Source organism: Micromys minutus (genome assembly GCF_963924665.1).
Source record: "Micromys minutus genome assembly, chromosome: 3".
Classification (NCBI taxonomy): domain Eukaryota; kingdom Metazoa; phylum Chordata; class Mammalia; order Rodentia; family Muridae; genus Micromys; species Micromys minutus.
The window spans coordinates 76,474,893-76,491,999 of record NC_137972.1 but is presented as its reverse complement, the minus strand read 5'-3'; the positions used below and the strand labels follow the sequence as shown (position 1 = coordinate 76,491,999).

General features: G+C 40.8%; 1 protein-coding gene across 2 annotated transcripts in view; it reads right to left on the bottom strand.

Annotated features, from left to right (window-relative positions):
* The window catches only part of AKAP13 (A-kinase anchoring protein 13), a 274,955-nt gene that overhangs the window by 100,370 nt on the left and 157,478 nt on the right, over positions 1–17,107 (bottom strand). The window contains exon 1 of one of the 2 annotated variants that reach the window (XM_080914649.1): positions 2,030–2,149. The exons of the other annotated variant lie outside the window; for it this stretch is intronic. Within the exon in view, the coding sequence (XP_080770775.1) occupies positions 2,030–2,110 (81 nt within the window). The 5' untranslated portion in view covers positions 2,111–2,149. Of the gene's footprint in view, positions 1–2,029; positions 2,150–17,107 lie in introns of those variants that run through there. 2 annotated transcript variants of the gene reach the window in all.

Sequence of the window (17,107 nt, the reverse complement as noted above, 5' to 3'; positions counted from 1 at the left end):
CCCAAGTGCACATCCGATGCATGTGCCAATCAGAAGAGAGCCGTGGATGTCCTGGAACTGGAGTTAGACATGGCTGTGAGTCACCATGTGTACACTGGGAATCAAACCCAGGTCTTCTCCAAAAGCAACATGTGCCCTTAACCACGGAGTCTCTCTCCAGCCCCTACTTATTACTTTAAATATAAAATACTGGTTTTCATTATACCATTTTAATATGCATATCATTATAGTTTGCTATTTATCACTACAGCCATGACTTGTCCCTTCCCCCCACTTCTGCCACCTAAATTGTACCCTTCTTTTGCTTTCTTCTGTCTCCCCTGACACCCCCCCAAAAAAAACCCCCCCACACACAGAGGGAGGGCAAAGAGAAGAAAGGCAGGAGCGAGTCCTCTGACAGAAGAATGAGAACGCTCCGCCCTTCCCTGTTAAATGAAAAGGCCATGACAGCACAAGACAAAGATCCTAGAAAGTAGGCTCTAGATTTCTTATATAAGAGGGCAAAAAAAAAAAAAAAAAAAAAAAAAAAAAAAAAAAAATCAAAAGATAATTGTTATCTTTCAGAGGAAATGACTTTTCAGAAAAATTAAAACCAACATCATCTTTGGAGCAAGTTCAAAACACCAAATTACAAAGTAGGCCTGGCAAGTTAAACCACCTGACAGTGATTACTGAGGGGCAGTGACACCACACCACCACAAATCACACCTCTCCAGTACCACACCCAATGTGGAATTCACTGGCTTCTGTGTCTAAGTTTCTGAGCTCATTTGCCAGCTTCTCTTAGGGAAAGGATAAGTATGGTAACCCATACCTGAGAGGCCAAGGGAAGATTTGAATGTTAGGCTAGCCTAGGCTGCCAAGGGAAGAAGGTCTGAATTTATACTAGCCCGTGCTGCTTTAGCAAGTTTAGTAGTTGCTTATCTCAAAGGGGAAGGGGATGTGGCTCAGTGGGTAAAGGTGTTTGCTGTTAAGCCTGATGACCTGAGTTTGATCCCCAGGACCCACAAGGTGGAAAGACAGAACAAACTCCCATAAGCTGTCCTCTGACTACAAGAGGTGAGCCATACAACATACAACAACAAAAAATTGAAATGTCTTAAAAGAAAGTGGGTTACCTCAAGCAGTAAACAGAATTGATACACTAACAATAAACTTCCACTGTTTATTTAACCCAGACATTATATGAGCACTTTATCCAAAATTACCCCTTTTCTACTTAACATTTAGACATTCAGGTAGGTTATTTGGCATCGGTGAAGTACTTGGCTGGCTTCCAATTTCCCTGCCTTTGCCAGAAAACAGCTAAACTTCCAAAAAGTACTTCATGAGTTGTCCAACATTCCCAGACTCTGGCCTTACCAAATGTAGAAGTCCTTACTAATTTTAGATTCAAGGATGACTTCTGTGAACAATTAGCCTGTCCAGAGTCTCCGCCCCTTCCTGCTTAGATACCCAACATTACTAATGACATGAAATCAAACAAGTACAATGCAGCTTATCACTGGTTAGAAGCTAAGGCAAAAAAGAGTCAACTAGAAACAGTTAAAAAAGAATACTGACTTCTCTTTCCCCTGGAGGACTAAGAATGAGAGGAGAACAGCAGATAGGAAAGACCAAAGACATACACAGACAAAAGGACAAAGAGACAGATGGAAAGGAAAGCTCACAGAGAAAGAGATTCAGGCAAAAAGGAGGTGGAACTGAGGTGTGGGATGGGGCAAGCAACAGAAAACAGGCATCTAGCAAGGGCAGCTCTGAGAATGAAGTCCTACTTTGGGATTGTTTAGATCCAACTTTAGAGCAAGTAAATTTGTATTTAATTTGTATTTTGGTAACAAGTGTTTTGATGCAGATCCTCCCCCCCCCACACTCTTTTAAAATCCCCCCTCTTGCTCTTCTATCACTGTTAGCTCAAGCTTTCTCACACTTCATCCTAGTTTAGGAAGGACCAAGACCTGGCAGTAAGGACACAGAGCGAAGTCTTCCTGGCGACTTTCAGACTGTATGAGGTGTGGCCCCTTCTTACCTTCAGCAACACCACATCGACAGTCCTGTCCACCTTGGAGATGTCACACAGGCTATAGCGCCTTTTGTGCCGCTCATACATTTTGTACAGATGCAGAAAAGAAGAGACAAAATGCAGACAAATATCTGCTGAATCCAGGGACCAATGCTCGCACGGGTCCAAAATATCCAAATTTCTCACAGTGGGCGGGAGGAGACTTCTGCTTCCAGATTCCTCTATATAGAAAACTCAAGGAAAGAAAAAGCAGACTCCAATTCTGTGAACTATGTGGGAACTTTCTGGCAGCCTCAGCGCTCTGAGACGACGACTTTATAGTTCATAATACAAGCAGTCTGCCTTAAGATCGCTGCTGTGCAGATCTTGACTGGAAGAGAAGCACAGATCTTTTCCATCACTGCCGAGAACTCCAGTAGAAAAATTAAGGACGAACTGGCTAAGCATAATGGTTGGCACATGTATCCAGAAAACCCAGAGCCAGTAATAAAACCCCAGTATGCACTCTGCCACGAAGAGAGAGGGCTCTTTTTAAAAAAAGAAAAGTGGCTATTTCAAAGGGATAGCACCAGAGAATTCCTTAAAACAACAAAACCAAGGAAACCTATACGGAGGGGGAAAAAGAAAAAAAAAAATCTGGAGGTACTTTCTAGAGTATCCAGTTTTGAAGCCAGTCTCCGGCTCCTTCAGCGGCAGGGCTGGATTTTGACTTAAGTTGAAAAAACTCTAAGGACGGCTGAGTACAAGGAAAACAGACCACTCCTCCAGATGTCCTCCCTCCCTCCCTCCCTCCCTAGCTGGCTGCCGCTAGCTAGCCCAGCCCTCTGCAGCCTCCACACCCTTTACCCTGCTCTCTCAAGATCGTCATTACTTGCCCTTTCAGATCTGCACCAGCAGCCTTGGAGGTTTGGAAACCTAATTGCAGTGGTGGGAACATGATTCATCTACAGACTAAGAGAAAAAACAAGGCTTCCTTTTCCAACAGGCTTCCTCCTGCTCCTCCTCCTCACAAGTCCCCAGTGAAAAAGGCTCTGTCAGGCACTGCAAGAAACAACCTCAGTCCCTTTGATGCCAGTAGTATGCTAATAAAGAAAGGCAGTGTTACCCTAAACACTACAAGTCTGTACAACAGCCTTAGCAATTCAGGAAAAACACAGAACACTGAATCCAGCTGAGGTATACACAGCAGCTCCCTGCAGAATGCAAAGCAATGATTTCATATCAGAAAAATGTTAGCCAAATACTTCAGAGTTATGTCTCTAGGATGTAGAATTAGCTATAAAAATGTCTGGCAAGGTTTCGGAGTCATCATGAGTTAAGGTTTTGTTTCATCTGGGGTCTGAGAAAGTTCTAAAGACAGTTAAGGAGATGGCATAGGATGAATGTATGCATGTCTCTTAGTACTCCTGGGACTAAGATGAGTCACCTGGCGGAGAACGCCTTGCCCTTCACATCTCTCATTCACGGGACTAAGTGACTTCATTTGCCTGTTTTCCTGCTTCTCCAGATTTCCAGTTGCCAATCTCCTATGCCTCAGGAGCAGACGCGGTCATTCACTTTCAGACACTCTGCAACTGTAGTAAGCACTGGAGGAGTAAGAAGAAAGAGAAACCAAAGAAGCAAAAAGAGAAGAGAGGTGAAAGAATAGAAAAGGAGGGGAAAAAATCTAAAATAAACGCATAGGTGGGCTAGGCGTGGACCTATGTATGCCTTTAATCCCAGCACTAGGGAGACAGAGCAGGCAGATATCTGTGAGTCTGAGGACTGACTGCCTGATCTACACAGTGAGTTCCATGACAGACAGTGCTATATATATAAAAAGACTCTGTGTCAAAATGATAACCAAAAAAGGGAAAACACATTCTAATGTCTTCAAGGAGAAGCTGTCCTCCGTTCTCTTTAAGGGGATAGACTGCAGCCCCTTAGACTTGGAGAATGTGAATGTACAACCTTAAATACCACAACAGAAAGGAAGAGAAGAGATTAAATACTACCGTTTCTGTCAAAATATTGCAAAGTTGGTGAAAGGTATTTTCTTTTAGAAGCTGTAAAAGGGGTAATGAAGGTCTAATGAGTCACCATTTCTTCAGACCAGGTGTTTAGAGGCTTGCCTCTTTAAATGCAAGAAGTAGAGCAAACCCAGTTAAACTAGCCAGCTTTCTCTTATTCATCTGTCTACCCAAACGCCACAGCTTTCTAACAAACCTCATCTTCTTAATCTCATCACAGGTACATTAAAAGCATGAAGGTGGACAATGTCCTCTTTCTGGTGCCTCTAAAGAGCCAGCCTCTCTCACATCAGCACCACATACAGTGAACACATGCTGCTTTTCAGTATAAAGAATGCTAAATACAGGAGAAACAGACAAAGAGATTAAGAAGTTGTAAGTACAGTTCTTGCTTAAGCTAACCAACAGCATGGGGATCTGTCCAGGAACGCACAAATACTTTGATATTCTGTGGTTTAAGGGCATAGATCCAAAGGTGCTGTGGAGGGGCAGGGTTAAGCATACAAAAACACTGGCTGCCTAATATATTTTATGGATCAACTTTCACCAAGTTATAATTTAGAATCCTCTTTCCAATGAGCACAAAGCTGTCTCCCCTCTGTTTTCGAATGGTTTGTTCCTCACTGCCTCTCCCTTCTGTTCTAATTAGAATCAAATGTTTCCTGCTTGCATGGTCCCAGGCATCTCTCTAGGGAACCAGAGATGCTTTAGCCACCGCAAAGCTTTTCTATACCAACTCTATCAAACTAAAAGACAATCTATATCAAATTAACAGACATTCTATGCCTTGCAGAAGATGAAAACAAATAAAAACCATGAACTTCATCCTTGGAAACTTTATATAACCAGAGAGAAATGTTTCCAAACCATTACAACTTTCTGAATGACACTGAAGGACTGTTTGAAATAAGTACATTAGCCTTTGCCTACTGTTTTTTTTTTTTTTTTTTTTTTTTTTTTGTGTTTTTTTTTTTTTTTTGGTCCTAGAAATCTAGATTTTTCTCTCTTTTCTAAACATACAAACATATGAAAAGGACAATTTAAAATTGTCCTTGTTAATCTGTTTCTTCTCAGAGAACAAATGCTCTGGGTGGAGCAAAAAGTCTGTTTGCTTTCCCCTTTGGATCTGCCCAGCACTCCCCCATGGAAGACAAAATCTGTAGTCTGTGCTTTTACTGCTGATGCTACATTTCCAAGTTTTTATCAGAAACATCTGGAACCACTGAACAGTTACTCTGTTAGAATTTTAAAACACAGCAGCCAATCACTTCACAGCTAAACCATAGCTGAAAGCTGTAAATTTAAAGGAGGTTTTAAGTACGTTTCTCTATTCCTTCAAGCTTGAGAACTTGCAAGAAAATGCAGATTTTTTGCAAGCAATGTACAATAGGAGTTATTTACAGTATTAATCCTCTCTCTCCCCTTTGTGATTGTCAGCCTACCCTCCATCTATGACAAGGAGCACCAACCCCTTCAATAGAAGTAACTCAGATTATCTTATCATGTTATGGGCCTAATACTTAATCCCAAGTGTTCCAGCACAAGAGTCTACTAAGAATTTTCACACACTTTAGCTAACACATTTCTGCTCAGGAGTTAAAGTTTTCTTGATTTAATACTTTATCCGAATTGTTTAGATTTATATTTTAGGGACAAATGTGTGGTTCTTTGGTTCCAGTAGAATAGAAGCTCACAGAAAGTCTACTGCATGGCTTCTGAACTAGGGTGCCACCTAGTGGAAATTCTGACACTAAAGGCCAGAAAGCTTGTGGATCTCAGGCCACCACCCCCCCACCCCCAAAAAGCTCAAAGAGAACATAAGAAGGATCAATTCAGCTCAGCAGGAAACATGGGACGCCGAGGTAAAGACTGAGGCGTCTCTCCTAAGTGAGCCACTATCTGTGTCCCTGAGCAAGCTGGAAAAGTATTAATCTGATGGTCTGGATGTGTGGTTCCAGAATGTAAAAAAAAATGGTTTGAAGCTGGACCCACCCCAAATTCTTTCTTGCTCTATTACTACGTTCTATTCTTTGGACACTATGATGTGTTGTTGAACACCTTATTACAGAGAAGTTCATTGTGTGTGGATGGACGAACAGCAAAGAAAAGAGAACTGACACATTTCCTAAAAGCCATATATTACAGATTTTATTTCCACCTTTGGTCTTCAGACGAGAGAGAAAGCAAAGGTTTTTACCTGCACACTGCACATTTGTTGATGAAAATTTTGATTTAGGAAAACTTGTCTGATTAGAATAAAGGTTCCTTCCAATGAGACATGAGAGAGTGCTCCGGGTGAGAAAGGAATTATTCAGAAAGGCTGTGAAGCCAACAACTCCACCCAGGAGCTCCTTTTAAATGTCAGATGGCAGTGCTTAAGCAATGAGAGGAGGGACAATCAGTAAAATAAGGAAAATTAGTAGCAAGTGTCAGGAAACACCTTTGTTTGAACTCTTCACTGCCTTGCGGAAGGTGGGGAACCACACACACAGTTCAGCTCGAGGCAGCAAACTGTTTAACAATAACAACAACTGAAATAACAACCCAAAGACAGACAGCTTCACAAACGTCTCTTCACAAACACGTTTCTCTCCGAGGACTGATATAAGAACAAACCCACAGATGCCAGATCCCCCAATGGCTTTGTGAAATAAGGTTAGAAATACTGCCGGGCTTGGTCGCACAGGTCTGTAAGGCCAGCTCTTGGGGACCGCAGCCTGGAGGAACAGGAGTTCAAGATCAGCGTGTACACATGGAATCCTGCCCTAAGAAATTAAACACGAGAAAAACGAAGGGAAAAGGAAGAAAAAGAAAGGGAGGGAACGGGAGGAAAAAGTCAGGAAGGTGAGAAAGAGAAAGGAAGAGGAGTGGAGAAAGGAGGAAAGAAAAGATGACAGAATTTCAGTTGATAAAGCCGGCAGTTCAGTCTGTAGAACATGTTTTCTGAAGCAAGATGATAGTAGTAGAATGCTTAGCTGAGGCTCTTGTTCACCAAGAAATGTTACATATTTTACTTATTTACACACACACACACACACACACACACACACACACACAATCTGTTTGTTTATTCCCAAGAAAGAACTATAAGGTGGCCTGGTATGGTGACGGACATCTGTGATCTCAACTATTCTGGAGGCAGAAGGAACCTTTACGGCTAGGATTTCAAGGTGAGCTTGGCAATCTAGTAAAAAAAATTTTTAACTGAAAAATCAGGAAGGACAGTCGGGAAGAAGAGGCAGGAAGGGAGCCTGCAAGGAGAAGTACTAATCCCTACTGTACTTACAGCATCCAGAGTTTAAACCACACTGTAACACAGCTAATCAGTTTTGAGTTTCCAATACAAACATAATTTGTTACCTGAGAAGTTCCAGAAATCAAAAAGAAACAAAGTGAAAATGGAGAGAGCATAAATTAAAATTTAAGAAGTTCTTTTCTCAACATAGTATTTTTATAACCGATTCTAAATAAATGTCAAATAACAAGAACAGATGTATTTTTAGAATAAAAACGACAATGATTTGATTCATTTTATGTCATTGGTTTAAACAGATATATCAACATTCTAACACATTTCAGGTTTAAGTTTCTTATTATAAAAATATCTTTAAACATTTGAGTGAAAACACTTAGCATGCAGACCACCAGGAGTCTAGCACAGGTTCTGCAGAGAGAGGACCCGAGTATTCTTATCCTAGTTGCCTGCCTCTGTGACACACAGCTGCCTCTTACAGCAGCTTTTTAAATATCTGGATAACCAGGTTCCTTAAAGCATCTTTTCTGGGCCATGATTCCCACAAGTGGGCGTACTTTGCCCTGATTTATATACTAAGCTTCTTATGATATGGAAGTTCAAAACAGAATCCACTAAAATGGTAGAAACTGTAGTGACTGGCTTCAGTGTTAACACCACAACGCTTATTAAAGATTAGCTCATTTTAAATTTTGACTTATTTCTTAAGTAGGTCTCTCCTGCACCATGGTTTTGTGATTTCACTGTAAAATTCCCTATGCATCTTTCCTTGCCAAATTCTTTTATATGTTTTAATTAACTATTGGCCACAGCAAGTAATTTAAACCTAGATTCATTCCCTAATATGCATCAGTTCTTCTTTCCCTGAAACAGTTTTATCTGTAAGAGCAATGACAGCAATGGAACTCAGACCTATCACTAAAATACTTCCTGTACGGAACACCAAGTTACCCGTAAGTTCTATTTAAAAAATCTTATTACTTTGCTTCTTGTGTACATGTGTGTACACTTGTGCAGTAGAGAACAACTTGCAGGAACATCTATCATGGGGGTCGAAGGAAATGAACTCAGGTCATCAGGCTTGGGAGCAAGCACTTTCCCCAGGCTAACCCATCATAGTGCCCCCCCATAAGCAACCTTGAGAGAGTACTATCTATTGGCTAAAAAGCCAACTGAACCCCGAGTCATAGGTATGTAAAATATAGGACAATGAGTAAAATTTCTAACCCTACTGTTTAGACAGGGAAATGGGACACTATTTATGCTGTGTCACATTCTCTTTGGTTATAAACCTCATCTGAAGTCAGATGCTAAAGGCTGTCTCATCAGATCACTGCAAACTGTATTTACTGCTACCTTTTTATTTCCCAGCAGTGTTCCTTTGAGGCCTGATCATGACAGCATCACACAAGACAGTCTAACACTGGCCAAAATAAAGCAAAACTCACTCTTTTCACCTCTTAACCTCCTTCCCCCAGTGGTAATGCTGACAAGAATTTCTTCTCAGATGAAGACTTTGACTGGCTTTAGGAACCATGAACTTTTATTTCAACAAAACAAGTACAAGCAATATACTTCCATTCCGTTTCCCCTCTAAGGTGTTAATAGTAAGAGGTGCTTGTGTTCTGCATACCTTAAGCAGTCCTTTCCCATGCATTCCACAACAGTTCTGTTTGTTTTGTTGTGTGTAGGTACATGGATACACCAGTGTGAGGAACGCTAAGTAGAGAGCTGTTCTGGGAGGTCAAGGAAAGACTGCAGTGGTTTACATTCAAGTGCATGGAAAGTAAGAGAAGGGTTAAACATTTTTAACACTAATATGAGTCTGGACACTGAGAGGCAGGTAAGGAAGAGAACTTCAAGTGTGTCATATCTGACTAGTCTTCTGCCTGGACAATGAATTAAAAGGAGGGCATACAGTAGAGGAATTGCCAGCAGGGAGAGACGGTAAGTTTAGGTTTACATCACAGAGACGTCCAAGCCGAGCTGTGGTAAGGGGCAGAACTAATGTTTAAGTCTAGAAATTGGGAGAATGCTTAAGAATTAGGTACATATCTGGAAATAAAAACACAGGTGAGAACTTGAGGAAATTCAAAGAAAAGAACAGTCGATAGTGTCAAATGCTGTGAAAGAGCAGGACCATGAGACGGACTTAGCAGTGTAAATGTTTCACAGGACATGCAGCTGCTTCTGCATCAGTGACCAGAACTGCAGGGGAACCGGGACCTATCTGAATTCCTTTGTGACCGGGATGTGCTAGCACGGGAGGTTCTCGATTGTTTCTGTCTGTGTGGACTACAAGCTTCACACTGTCCACGCTCTTCACTGCATCTCGTTTCCCACTATTCTGCACAGTAAATGTATAAAAGGCTGGTGCCTCCAAGTTCCAAGTTTATGATGCGGCTCGCCCTACTTTAATTCCCCAGCTCATTTTAACGTCTAGGATCCCCCCTCCTTTTCTCTAAGTCTTTACCCAAATCTATCCTTCAAATCCCACTTTACAAACTCAGCTCCCTTCATCCATAGTCAGTCATTCCTACAGCTCTTCTCTGGAGCACTATGACGCTGACTGTGGCGGCCTCCCCTATAATCATGGGTATGGCCTGCTTGATCTGCCTCTAAGTAAAAGATAAGCACTTTAAAAGTAACAGCATTTAATTTTTCTCTATAGTGCCCAATGCATTTTAAGGCACATAGGCCAGACAGTCTTTGTTCACTACTGTATCATAACCCTCAAACTCCCTTAATAGCTGGCCAAATTCAGATATTAAACAACAGGAGAAAAACGTGTCAGGGCTGGGGCTTGAAAGATGAAGCTGACTCCGATGGTAAAAGCACTTGCCTCACAAGCTGACCAACCTGAGTCTGGATCCCTAGAATTTACACAAAAGCTAGTCATGGGAGTGCAAGTATCTGCAATCCCTATGGTCCTCTATAGGAAAATGGGAGGTGGAAAAAGGAGAATGTGCAGAAGCTTGTCGGAACACATGTGTGCAAGCATATGCACGCATGCACACACACCACACAGAGAAAGAGAGGGTTATCTATATATCTATATCTATCTATATCTATCTACCTATCTATCTATATCTATATATCTATCTATATCTATCTATCTATATATATATATCTATATATATATATATATATCTATATATATCTATCTATTTAGAGAGAGAATATGTCTGTGCTATCATAAACAAATGAAAAGTTTAAGTTTGAAAGGTAAGTCCTGGACAGTCAACTCCCTCCCATAAGTTTAGGAAAAATTGAATCCCAATATAAAACTAGTGTGTATTACTTTACAAAGGAAATGACTTGTTCTTTTGATTTTTCTCTTCACAGCAAGAAGGAATAACTGTGGTACAGTCATTCCGTAAGAGAAGCCAAGAAATGATTCAGCTTCCCATGGAAGACCTTCCTCATCACTCCCAGTGAATTCACCACAGTACAGTCATGGTTTCCAGAGTGCAGACGTACAGCTTGCTCTTTTTATCAAGGTTCAAAACACAAAGCAAAAAGAAAAGTCCTCTATGGGAGAAATGACAACAAAAATCCACTGTAGGACTTTGCTGTCAGGTTTATGTCAGCATTCATGCGTTCCCCAAACAAAAGCCTGATTCTCAGGCTGGAAATGATCTGAACATCTACTCCCTCTAGACTAGCATTCATAATACTGGGAGAGACTATCAAAGGTGCCAAGGGAGGAAAGCAATCAATAGCCTTGCCCACTGTGACATTTATGATTCATAACAATGGCCAGTGAGGAACTTTCATCTCAGCCACCAGCTCTTTAACTGGACTTAAGGCAGGTCAGTAAGAAGGAAAGAAAGAAGGCCTGAACAATAAATCTAGCTAACTATCCAGGACTAGTGAGGTCACAGATCTTGGAGGAGAACATACTACTTTCCCAAGTCAATACAGTCCAAACTGCACTGTCAATACTCACTCAGATTACCTTCAGATAACTGTAGCTCTCATTGGCCATCGGAGGCTTGTATTTTTTTTTTTTTCCCAGCAGACAAAGGCCATTACAGAAAGCTACAATTGTCAGTATACTGAGAACAACTGGTCTGTGGTATTGTGCTGGCTGGTTTTATGTCAACCTGACACAAGCTCGAGTCATCAGAGAGGAGGGAGTGTCAATTGAGGTAATGCCTCCATGAGGTCCAGCAGTAAGGCATTTTCTCAATTAGTGATCAAGCGGGGGGGGGGGGGGGGGGGCAGGCTACTGAGGATTCTCTAAGAAAGCAGGCTGAGCAAGCCAAATGGCAGCATCACTCCATGGCCTCTGCATTGGCTTTTGCCTCCAAGATCCTGCCCGATTTGAGTTCCTGTCCTAACTTCCTTCAATAATGAACAGCAACACCAGAAGTATATGCCAAATAAATTCTTTTCTCCCCAATTTGCTGTTTGGATGTGGTGTTTCATTGCAGCAATAGAAAACCTAATTAAGAGAGGTTCCCAACTTAAATAGAAAGAAACATCTACAAGACAATTGCACACCCAGGTCTAGGACCATTGTGGCCAAAAGACTGGAAGAGCCCGAGAACCAGGAAGGATGCTGAGGGTGTGTGTCTAGTGACAGGAGGTTTGTGTCCATAAAATATCAACAGTACGTTGCCTAAACAATACCTCAGCAATAAAAACACTGACATGCTAAGGTAGATGGGAGAAATCTCATGGGGCTCCAACCTTAGATGGAAATTTATTGGCAGTTAACAACTGTCTAGAGAGGGCCTCTTAAATAAATAGTTATCCAATGCCAAGTACGTAGCCCTGAAATCATATACATACAAGCACCCTAAAATGACTCTGTAGGTTTTACTTATATAGTTTTGCTTATATACATATATAGCAACAATAATAAAAAGTAGGAGGCCATGGATTTGAGGCCTGGAAGAGGCTGGAGGGAAGAAAGGGATGAGGAAAATGATGTAACTATTTTCATAATTGTATCCAATCAAAGCATATATTTCTGTGTTCTGGAAATTTTTCAAGAGGTGTAAGAAAACTTAATTTTAGAATAAATCCTAAGACTGCACACAGGGAGCTGCCATCCGAACATACTGAAGGAGGGAAGCCAAGTGTACATACCTACACCCCGCACTTGTGGGTAGTGACACAAGGGACCAGAAGCCCAAGACCAGCATAAGCTGCATGAAAAACTGGAAGCCAGCTGGGGCTATATGAAAAAAAAAATCAACTAACTAAAGAGGGGGTAATGACCATCAACTGAAATCCATTCAAGCATTCCTAACACACCCGGGGAAGCACAGGGGTGACCCAGCAACTTAGCTAGTCTGTTGGTGAGAACGGGACAAGCTGAATGCTAAAGCCAGACCACCTTGAGTAAATTATGGCCTCTCTTCTATAAAATGAGGATAAAACTAATAACGCCAGCTGTAAGAGAAGTTGTGAGAAATACATGGATTGGTGTATGCCAAGTTTTGTACCACTGCTTGGCATATTACACTAGTTGCTGCAATTCTTATTCCTGAGCATTGTTGCTTTTATCTTAAAAAGAGTGTTTTAAGCCAACTAATTATGACAAATCCCTACAAACTAGAATTGAAGGAACAAAGAATTTGTGATGGATAAATCTTGGTTGTCTACTTGACTACATCTAGAATTTACTAAAAGTAAGCAAAACTATTTTTATTAGTTGGATTATTTGAGGTGGGAGACCCATTTGAAATCCAGATTATCTGAAGTCAGAAGATAACCCTACACCTGGGTCACGCCTTCTGGTGCCAGCCCACATAAAAGAACATGGAAAAAGGAAGCTTTTGCTTTTTGCCTGCTTGCCTTCTCTCTCACTGGCAAGCTCATCTGTCCTGCTGCTATGACGTTTTCTCACTGGTGTTAAAACCTACTTCTTCAGAATTCCAAGGTAGCCCGGGGGCCAACGGCTCTTTTAGGACTGAACAACTACCAGATCTTTGGCCTTTCCATTAAGATACAGCCACAGCTGGATTACTCGGACCACAGCTTGCACACCACTCTAATAAAGTTAGGACAAAACTGAGAACACTGATGAGAAGAGAGCTTTTTCATTCAAGGCAAAAGGAAAGAAGAAATATTTTTTCTGGTTAATCTCCAAGTGCCTAATTTGGTCTGAATTTAAAATGTTCCTGTAACAATCCCTATGCAGAAGACAAAGCATCAGTGTGACCCATGGGATAAAGGGCATTTGGCTCTAAAGAGGCCGAGTCTGGGACAGAAGCCTATGCTGCAATTGTCTTTCTGGCCTTTCTCCTCATCTCTACTTCCAAGTCTTCTGAAGTGCAGTCACAGGAGTCAACCTGCTCTCATACTAGATCTTACATCTGGGTGCCACCCACATGCCTGCAGTGTAACCGTATTTTCCCCATGTGTGCAAATGTGACACATTAAGTCTATCACAACCACAATGTACCCATCTAACACCTAAGGCAAAAAACCCCACAACCGCTTGTCCTTCTAACTGTTAAATCTGTATAGCATGTGTTCTAGCTTGTTTCTGTTGCTGTGGTAAAACATCCTGACAAAAAGCAACTCAGGAACAGGGGGTTTTTACAGCTTACAATTCCAGGCTACAGTCCTATTATGGGGAAGTTGAGAGACACAAAAAAATAAATAAATAAAATAAAAAAATCACATTATACCAATGATCGAGAGCAGAGAAGAACCAGCACACTCTTCCACCAGGGCCCCAGGAGAAAGGAATGCTGCTGGCTACAGTGGCCTGGTCTTCCCTACATCATCTAACTTAATTATTAAGACCATCCACCATACACATGTCCACAGCCAGCCCAAGATGCATGACTTCGAAAGAGACTCTCTTCCCAAGGGATTCTAGGCTATGTCAAGGTAACAATTTAAACCAACCATCAAAACATGTATGTGTGTGTGTGTGTGTGTGTGTGTGTGTGTGTGTGTATGTATGTATGTATATATGTATGCATGCATGGATGCATGCATGTATCTACCTACCTACCTACCTACCTATCTATCTATCTATCTATCTATCTATCTATCTATCTATCTATCTATCTATCTATCTATCTATCTATGAGTCTCATGAAAGGACACAACATTAACTCTATTTGATTCCAAGGAATAGTAGTTTCTGCATAGGAAATTAGTCACAGCCCCCCTTTATCGATGAGGGGTATATTACAATATCTCCACTGAATGGGTGGGACGACAATCAGTCTGAGTGCTGTATACACCATGTTTCTTCCTATCTGCTTTGTAACAACTGCATGGTATCAGAGTTAATCTGTTTACTCTGGGCCCATTAAAATTACTGGTTGTTCAAACAGAAGCATTGACAGATAACACAGATGGCCACTAAGTGATCATGGGTAGGTAGAATATATATATGACAAATGATAATTTACATCTTGAGTGGGATAAAGCATGATCGCATGAAAATTTTATCAAACTCCTCTGACAGCACACACATTTAAAAGTTATAAGGTATTTATTTCTTGAATTTATCAATTTTAAATTTCAGACCAAGATGACTGTAGAATAAATTTGGCTGCAGGAAGTGAATCTGTCTGTCTGACTCTGTGTGTGTGTGTGTGTGTGTGTGTGTGTGTGTGTGTGTGTGTGTGTATCAAGCCAACTGTGCTCCTAAGTAAACCCTAAAGCACTATGGATGATCAGGTCATATGTAAGTTCTCCCAACTTGCCTTCTATAAGACCACAATTAACATCTTTCTTCTGCTTTCGCTATGAGGATAATATAATAGAATTCTAGTTGTATTCAAAGGAACACAGGATCATTTAATTGGCATTGTTCCTATGTTTCATACAAGCAACATCCCCCACCCCAGGTTTTAATGTTTAATAGCTTTGTTCCTCTAACTTTTATGATAAACCTTGAACACCCTTGGACTTGATCTCTTTTACTACAAAGGCAATCATTCACAAACTACATACACAAAAGTAATCAACCTTCTTGGTTCAACCTAAATATTCAAAGTAATAGGCTAGCAACAAGGAGCATTCCCTTCTTTTTCTGATTTTTAAATTTTTTAGATGTCTTTATTTCATGTGCATGCATGTTTTGTCTGCATGTATGTGTGAGCAGCATGTGTGTGCCTGGCTGCTCAAGGAGGTCAGAGGAGTGTCACATTCCCTGGAACTGGAGTTACAGACGGTTGAGAGCCATCATGTGAGTGCTGAGGACCAATCAGGGCCCTCTGTAAGAGCAACAAAGACTCTACACCAATGAGCCAATTCTCAGTACCCAATCTGTTTTAGTACCAACTCCTTCCAAGCATTAATTTTGCACCCTAACTACCATAACTTAAAAGTTTTGTTCTTCTATGAAACTAGCTAATAAGATTTTTTTTTTGAAAAAGGGGAATGCAGTAAATATATTTTTTGTATGTAGATTTCAGAGAAGCATTGCAGAAAACTATTAGCTAACCAGGACTCTGCCTTGTCAGCATTTTCTGTATTTCGTTTTGTTGGAAGACACCATATGCCAAACATTATACATTTCTTGCTTCAAGGGATGGGAGAGAGAATGCAAGAATATAGTTGGTTAAAGGAAGTAACTGTATATGAAGGGCTTAAGCAGAAGGCAGCTAGGAGGGTAGAGGAGATGAAGAACATGGGAAGGGACAACTAACATAAAAGGTATTCTAAAAAGGTCACATGGAAACTTACTGTAGATGCTTCCTAAAAAATACACACATATAAAAAGAGTTTAAAGGGGCTAGAGAGGTGGCTTGGCGGTTAGGAACACTGACCCAGCTTCATTTCCTAGCATGCACATGGAAGCTTATAGCCATTTGCAAGAACTCTCAGTTCATTCGAAACCAGCAAGTAATCAGAACTGGCATAGACGACGCTTTCATGCACGTCCCTGTGCTGGTCGTAGTGTTGGTGCACCTAATAGTCAATCATGGCTTTGATAATGCTGGCATCAAGAAGATGAGGGAGATGGATGGCTCAGCTGATAAAGTGCTGCTATATAAAAATGAGAGCCTCAGTTTGGATCCCCCAAAGCCACATAAAACCCAGGTACAGAGGTGAACATCTGTAACCTCAGCACTGGGGCAGCATATGTGGGGAATATAATGGCAGGGGCAGCGACAAGGATGCCTGCAACTGACTTGATCAGTCAGTGTGGCAGAATTAGTGAACTCAAGGTTCAAGAAAGAGCTTGTCTCAAAAAAATAAAGTAGATGGGTCCTGTTAAAGAAGCTTGCAAAAAAAAAAAAAAAAAACAAAAAAACAAAAAAACAAAAAAAACCCAAAAAAAACCAACCCCCCCCCAACAAACAATCCCCCCCATCACAAAAACTCCCTCAATTCCTAGGACCTATATCATAGCAACAGATGACCTCCCCAAATGCTGTTCTCCGACCTCCACATGCATGATATTAATATATGACACCACTTCACCACTATTTATTTTATTAAAACATATACAAAGTAAATAAATGTAAAAATAATGAACATAAAACAGACATATGACATCAACCTCTGGCCTCTAAATGCATACCTAAGGATGTAAAGAGACATCCAAAGACAGATGCACACTCGGGTGGGTGTGCACACACACACACACTGAATTTTTTTCAAACATTTAAAAACCAGCTAATTTAGAAACATAGTAAACTTTTAAGTAGCATTTTGCCATATAAAACTTACAAAATGCACTTGTCACGCTTTCTACAGTAGAAACTTTTTTTTTTTTTTTTTTTTTTTTTTTTTTAAATTTGATAGTCTTGATATTTAACCCTGGGGAAGGCAGCATACAGAGCTGTGAGTCACAAGGGTAAAAGTACAGCAGATATTTCATAAAGTCTTCTGTCT